This window comes from Sphaeroforma arctica (genome assembly GCF_001186125.1).
Source record: "Sphaeroforma arctica JP610 unplaced genomic scaffold supercont1.123, whole genome shotgun sequence".
NCBI classification, from domain to species: domain Eukaryota; class Ichthyosporea; order Ichthyophonida; genus Sphaeroforma; species Sphaeroforma arctica.
The window spans coordinates 16,132-22,995 of NW_014040435.1; the positions used below are offsets into that span (position 1 = coordinate 16,132).

Genomic DNA, 6,864 nt, shown 5'->3' on the forward strand with positions numbered 1-6,864 from the left:
TATATATATATATATATAGTGTGTGTATATAAACATGGATATATATACATAAACACATATGTATACACCCACCCATCTATATATATATATATAGAGCATATACTGTTTGCGTATGTATTGGCGTTGGCGTATGTGTAGCAATTTATTTGGAACCAATAGTGTATGTAGCGGCGTAGGCGTATGTGTAGCTGTGTCAGTGCTTTTGATAGTTGACATATTACTTTCAAGTATCGATCCATACTTCTGGATATCATAACTTCCCAGTATGTGCCGTTCCCACTACTTCTGAAAAACTAACTTTCTATATCTGACCCGTGAGGCATAAATGTGACTTACTACATACCGTGATGTTCCCTTCCGCAGTCGTTCCCTCTTGCAACCTCTTCATCTCGGTGATGAGGTGCTCAAGATCTTCCTCGACGTTGTAACCCATGGTGTTCGTGTTTTGTTAAATGATACTTAATTGTTTCTTGTGGTGCCTGGCTAATTTAATAAATCCATTTGAATGGCACTATCTCAAAACAGTGCGAGTGGATAGCTTAATTTCAAATCTGAACAAGAACAAGAACAACCACAACCATAACAACAACAACAACAACAACAACAATAATAATATTAATAGCACGCGTATTCGCAGCAATTCGTGCGAAGTTGAGATGTGTATATTTCTATTTATTTTTTATCTGAAATCTCGACTGACGACTTTTTGTCTCTCATCTCTGTCTGTTTTTCTTATGACACAAGAAGTAAAATGCCGATGGGTACGCCAATCAAATCATACCCCGAATGCTTATCGCTCGGCGCCATTTTCAATCACTTTCACAGTTTTGAGTTTTTCACTCTTCATTTTTACAAGTTTTCGTTGTATAGTCCACGAATTCATTTTATATACATTCTACATAACCGGTGTTTCGGTGACCGAACGGCGAATGCCTGAGAGATTCTAACTCTCAAGCGACCACATCTGTGGTGTATACGATTCAAATATCGATCAGCATCATCGTACCAAAACAAATCCTACACAATTGCTATATATACAGCGGAATAAGCTGCATTACAAGTCAGTCCTTTTTGTAAGAGTGAAGCCAAAAAATAACCATAATCATGTGTGACGACGAAGTAGCTGCTTTGGTGGTAGACAATGGATCCGGTATGTGCAAGGCCGGTTTCGCCGGAGATGATGCCCCCCGCGCTGTATTCCCCTCCATTGTTGGGCGACCCCGTCACCAAGGAATCATGGTAGGTATGGGACAGAAAGACTCGTACGTAGGTGATGAGGCTCAGTCCAAGAGAGGTATCCTCACCCTGAAGTACCCTATTGAACACGGTATCGTGACCAACTGGGACGATATGGAGAAGATCTGGCACCACACCTTCTACAACGAGCTTCGTGTAGCCCCCGAGGAGCACCCTGTGCTTCTTACTGAGGCTCCTATGAACCCCAAGGCAAACAGAGAGAAGATGACTCAGATCATGTTCGAGACCTTTAATACCCCCGCCATGTATGTTGCCATTCAGGCCGTACTTTCTCTGTACGCCTCTGGACGTACCACTGGTATTGTGCTTGACTCTGGAGATGGGGTTTCTCATACCGTCCCCATCTACGAGGGGTTCGCTCTACCCCACGCCATCCTGCGTCTAGATCTTGCTGGTCGTGATCTTACCGATCACATGATGAAGATCCTCACCGAGCGTGGTTACTCTTTCACCACAACCGCCGAGCGCGAAATTGTGCGTGACATCAAGGAGAAGTTAGCATACGTTGCTCTTGACTTCGAGCAGGAGATGCAGACCGCTTCTACTTCTTCGTCGTTAGAAAAGAGTTATGAGTTACCTGATGGGCAGGTCATAACCATTGGCAACGAGCGTTTCCGTTGCCCGGAGGCGCTATTCCAGCCCTCATTCCTAGGTATGGAATCCCGTGGTATTCACGAGACCACCTACAACTCCATCATGAAGTGTGACGTTGATATCCGTAAGGATCTATACGCCAACACCGTACTTTCTGGAGGAACCACCATGTTCCCCGGAATTGCCGACCGTATGCAGAAGGAGTTGACTGCCCTGGCACCTTCTACCATGAAGATCAAAATCATTGCTCCCCCAGAGCGCAAATACTCTGTGTGGATCGGTGGATCTATCTTGGCCTCTCTATCTACTTTCCAGCAGATGTGGATCTCTAAGGAGGAGTACGACGAGTCTGGTCCCTCTATTGTTCACCGCAAGTGCTTCTAAATTCTTTCTGGTGCTGCTGTGCGTGGTTAAAGATAGTACGTCGGCTTTTGATTTTCAATGAAAATTAAGAACAAAAAATAAATGAAACAGAGATAAGTTTTGGCTTACACTACTTTGTCGAAATACCTCGAAACTCCAGACTTATCGATTGTCCAGTTTGCTAGATCGAGTGCGCATGGACCAAGCAATAGTGCGTTGGTTTAATCAAGGTGTATCGGGCCTTTCATTCTAAAAATGTGAAGGTCTGAATGTAATTAGCATTAAACACGGACGCAACAATACTGGAGCGCATTCATTAGGCCATATTAATTCTCACTGGACATCGATGCGCACGCTTGCTTGAACATACAAACGGATTGGATGTGATGCTAAGAGCGAGACAGTTGGAAGGATGTGACGCGATATACAAACCTCGCGTGGTGTACAGGTACCTATACATATTTACCCTTGCACGTACACCATAAAAAATCATAAAAAAATCCATACACAAACAAACTCGAACTTGTACATACACAAGCAGCTGTAGTCACATACAGACGTATACATAAATGTACACGTATACAAACGTACTTATGCACATAGACAATCTAAATAATATCGCAAAGGGCGAGCCACCGGTACCATTACTTTATGGTATCTGAATTACAAAGTGGCGGCGATACATGTCTATGTTTCCGAGGTACAAAGCCCAAGCATAGATGGCATGACGAAACTGAACTAGCCAGTAAAGAGATTTAAGGTTAAATCAGAAAACAAAGCAAGTAACTTCACAGCATGGCTCTCGTGGATGAGTCACTTCTTCGTCAAGATTACATTCACCATGCTACAAACCGATTAAAATGGGTTGGACCCCATATGCGCATACGAATAACTTGGGGAGTCTAGTAATCGAAACAACAATGTTTATTTACTTAGAAACAATCCTTGCCTCGTAGCACTAGACACAACCTCTCTAGAACCACATATTTACTTCTATAATCCACTTCAGCGTCAGCTTTAAACGCATTATGCGGTGAACTCGCTGATCTGCTTGAGCCAGTGGACGTACTCCTTCTGCTCCTTCTCCCGGTATACTTGTTCGCAGATGAGTGCGAAGTTGTCGTTGATGCCACGCTCCATCAAATACTCGCCGAAGGCACCCTCAAGACTCTGCGCGGTTGTTATTACATAGATATCGTATCAGTAAATAACAAACATAAGCACAACAGAAATTATATCGAAAGCACGATTGATTGAAGAGTCAACCATACCGCTACTTGCCATTTCAGGCACACTTCGTTGTACAAACGTTAAAAAAAGAAGTAAAATCTAGTAGTACAAACGTTAAAAAGTATAAATCTAGAGGGAGTGTGTGTATCAGTTGCTCAGATTATCTTCCCGCCAATACCGCCTGTTACCAGCAAGCATTGACAATCAGAGCGATTCTGAAATAGTAACATCACTTACACCTATCATGCGTATAGAATACACATGTACATTAATCTGTGCCTTGGTCTTTCGCATAATAAGAGTGTCGGCAAACAATCGACCATACTATAGTGAAGAATGCACAAAGGTTCTGAGAACAAGTACGCTAGCATACCTCCTCGATGTCCTGCAAGTTAGGGCCGCAGTATGTTTGGTGGTTGGCGAACTCGCCCTCGGGCTTGACACCTAAGCTCACTGAATAGTGAGAAGACAATTGAAGCGGGCATGGGGTCAATATCTGACCTTCGGAAATAGGGAACATAAGCGCAATCAAAAGTATGATGGGGAAAAGCCCCGGCAACACAACTCTACGAAGAGAAAACAGCACCATACAGGAAAACGATTGGCAAAGGACGGAAGCAGAGCACACATTTTGCAGGGTAGTGGGATCAGCTAATGTCTATATAGACTTCTCCGCACCGTCGAGGGCCTAACCACGACTAAGACAGGGATAACTTAAGTAAATCATTTCCTACTACCCACACTACACACGAGCACTACAGACACAGCTTGCCATACAGTACATACGTGCACTGTCAGCACTGGGGTTGTATGTGATGGTCTCGATCGACGCTGAGCCTTGATATGACACCATGTCGAAGCAGAGAGCCCCCTGCTTGTCGTTCTTGGTCACCACGACGGTGTAGTACACACCCTGACTAGGTCTGGGTTCATCTTCAGCGCCATCCTGATATCAAACAAGGATATATATATATATTAGTTCACGGACTAAAAAACCCAATGTTCCAAATCTCAGTGTCACTGCCGAGGTGGAATATATTCGAGGATTGGAAATCACATGCGAAAATTTGGAATAAGAATTACAGGATGCAGTTCGCACGCACAAACAATGTACATCAATCACTTTATAGGGCATCCCCAGTACATGTGTGTAGCGCTGGTGTCAGCACCGTATCTTGTTGAGAACAGCTCATACTGTTTTTGCGTCACAATGTTAATTCAGAAACTCTAGTCCTAGAATGTATTGTAATCATAGCCCTTCTCAACTTTACGAGATTTCATCCCTTCTGACAACATTGCTAATACACAGAGCATGTAACGAACATCAATTTTCACTGCCAGTTTCCTCTGGAAATCACAACACAAAGTACGAGCGCACATATATATATACAGATAGATAGATATATAGCAAACCCAATATGACGCCACTGGCAGCACAACGGCACGCCAAACATTTGTGGAACATATAATAGCATGGAGTGTAGATAGAAATGCACACCGACGAAACACTAGATGTCAACAAGGTTGTCAAGTAACAATGCAATCACCACGCCTATCACTTCACAAAACTGACCAAACGTTTTGCCTCGCCACCCGCCTTCCGACTAGCTACGACCAAGCAGCCCCATTGAAGCTAGCACATTCATCTCCACGTATGCTTACAAATATATACATCGCACATCCATTCACATGCCCAAACACTCACTCCCACAACACTAACCTCAGGTTCCTCAGGCTCATCGTCATCCATAAGTTCAATCTTCATAAGAACGGTGATCTTCTCGTCATCGTGCAACTTCTCCAACCTCAGGTTACAGTTACCTGCGGAATCCTTGACTGAGAACCCGGTGGCCGCTAGTGCATCTTGGAAGCCATCCATAACCTCAGCATTCTCAACCTCGTATGCGATTTCTTTATTCAGTTCGGAGTTGAGCGTCTGACGGGCGGGGGCTGTGGTGTTGAGATAAGTGTGTGATTAGTTATGATACTATCTGTGTGCCAGTTGGATGAAGGCAAGTAAATACGTGGACGTACGGGTACAGGGATTCGGGGATGATACGGCCAATTGTTTAGTAAGTCAGTTTATGCATGAAAGTACATTATATTGGTGATAGTATAGTATACCAAACAAAACCAATCCAGCACTTGTAGTTATAGAATAGACCATTTTCCCAAGCAATTACTTCGCACGAGTGTAGAATTCTGAAACCGATTGCCTACACAATAGGACGGCAAAACCGAAACTCATGCTACACAAGTGACCCGTGTTGTTATGAATTCCACACGTAAAGCACCGGCTTCATACTACCTGAACGTCGTAAAATATGAACCCATTTTTCAACACCGAACAATACTCCATTATTATATTGCAAGGCATTGCGAAACTGCGTGTAAACATACACGAGTAGTTGCGGAAGGCTTCAAACTTGTTAGCGTACACGGGAGCAACCTTAGGTAGAGCCGCCCTAAGTGTGACCATCGACCGTGTGGCGCTGGTGAGAGTCTGGGGATTAACCCTCACGCAGGTGCGTGCTAACTGTCTAAAGGCTTGCATAGTGTACGTATGTAGTAGCACAGGTGGGACTATGGTACCGCTGGCAGTGTGCTACGGGTATTTGTACTGTGCAATGAGTTTTTTTTATTCATCCCCTGAATTTGTTTATTTACATGTTCGCGTGCACCCTCACTTCATATAAATGGCCAGGCCCTGCCACACGCGGAAACTGCTCGTTTGATCGAATTAGGCCCCATTATTGACCCGATAATTCTAGGATTATGCTCTTATATCTGAAATTTCGGCCGCACATCGCGTACATCAAATTTCGACACTCGACACTTGACATTTAGTTCATGACACCCCAGCGATTTGTATTGTAATTAGTGTGCACAGCCTTCACGAACTACACGTTGCTTATTGCTTATTTATTTACGTACTGTACCATAGCCTACTGAAGACATGTACCTTAAAGTCTTAAACTACCCTTTGTATAAGGGAATAACAGTTCACCACTTCCGGACCCTCAAATAAGTGGAGACCCTAAAAATAAGTATCCAGAATAAGTATCCAGGATCCGTTATCGAGCATCAAGGCATGTCTTCGGGACACTGAGCGGCTATAGGAGGTACGGTCTTAGGAAAAGTACGCAATCATGTCAGTGTTAGTGAACTCAACTGCAACTTATGTCATAATGAATGAGATAAATTTGTACCTTGTGTCTGCTTGTGTTCTTAAAATTGGTAGCCTTTTTCATGCTCGCCACGACTAGGACCTCGGCTAAGGACTTATCAAACTACTTGGATAGGCTGCTTTGCCCAAACAATAACTGAATAATATACACCTACATTTCCGTGTTTAATGCACACATAAGTGATACAATTTTATACTTTAGCAGTTTATCGAGTGCATATAAATATATGTGC

General features: G+C 43.5%; 3 protein-coding genes across 3 annotated transcripts in view; 1 reads left to right on the plus strand and 2 right to left on the minus strand.

Moving 5' to 3' along the window:
• The window catches only part of SARC_02673 (costars family protein WS02710_H03), a 2,045-nt gene extending 1,410 nt beyond the window's left edge, over nt 1-635 (minus strand). Inside the window, exon 1 of the mRNA XM_014303545.1 lies at nt 344-635. Coding sequence (XP_014159020.1) covers nt 344-433 — 90 coding nt within the window. The 5' untranslated portion in view covers nt 434-635. The remainder of the gene's footprint in view (nt 1-343) is intronic.
• A 407-nt stretch (nt 636-1,042) lies between these two features.
• SARC_02674 (actin-3) lies at nt 1,043-2,410 on the plus strand. The gene has a single exon (XM_014303546.1). The coding sequence runs from the start codon at nt 1,105-1,107 to the stop codon at nt 2,233-2,235; it is 1,131 nt and encodes a 376-aa protein (XP_014159021.1). The 5' UTR covers nt 1,043-1,104; the 3' UTR covers nt 2,236-2,410.
• Nucleotides 2,411-3,123: 713 nt separating this feature from the next.
• SARC_02675 (hypothetical protein) lies at nt 3,124-6,088 on the minus strand. Its single transcript, XM_014303547.1, has 5 exons — nt 5,845-6,088; nt 5,165-5,394; nt 4,231-4,390; nt 3,818-3,897; nt 3,124-3,384 (listed from the first exon to the last, which is right to left on the minus strand). The coding sequence occupies exons 1-5, from the start codon at nt 5,996-5,998 to the stop codon at nt 3,241-3,243; spliced, it is 768 nt and encodes a 255-aa protein (XP_014159022.1). The 5' UTR covers nt 5,999-6,088; the 3' UTR covers nt 3,124-3,240.
• Between the last annotated feature and the right edge of the window lie 776 nt (nt 6,089-6,864).

Coding starts and splice junctions, on each gene's coding strand:
- SARC_02675 (XM_014303547.1), bottom strand. CDS start 5,998: ATGCAAGCCTTTAGACAGTTAGCACGCACCTGCGTGAGGGTTAATCCC. Junction 5,395..5,844: donor AGCCTTCCGCAACTACTCGT/GTATGTTTACAC, acceptor TCAACACCACAG/CCCCCGCCCGTCAGACGCTC. Junction 4,391..5,164: donor ATGAGCCTGAGGAACCTGAG/GTTAGTGTTGTG, acceptor GTTTGATATCAG/GATGGCGCTGAAGATGAACC.
- SARC_02674 (XM_014303546.1), top strand. CDS start 1,105: ATGTGTGACGACGAAGTAGCTGCTTTGGTGGTAGACAATGGATCCGGT.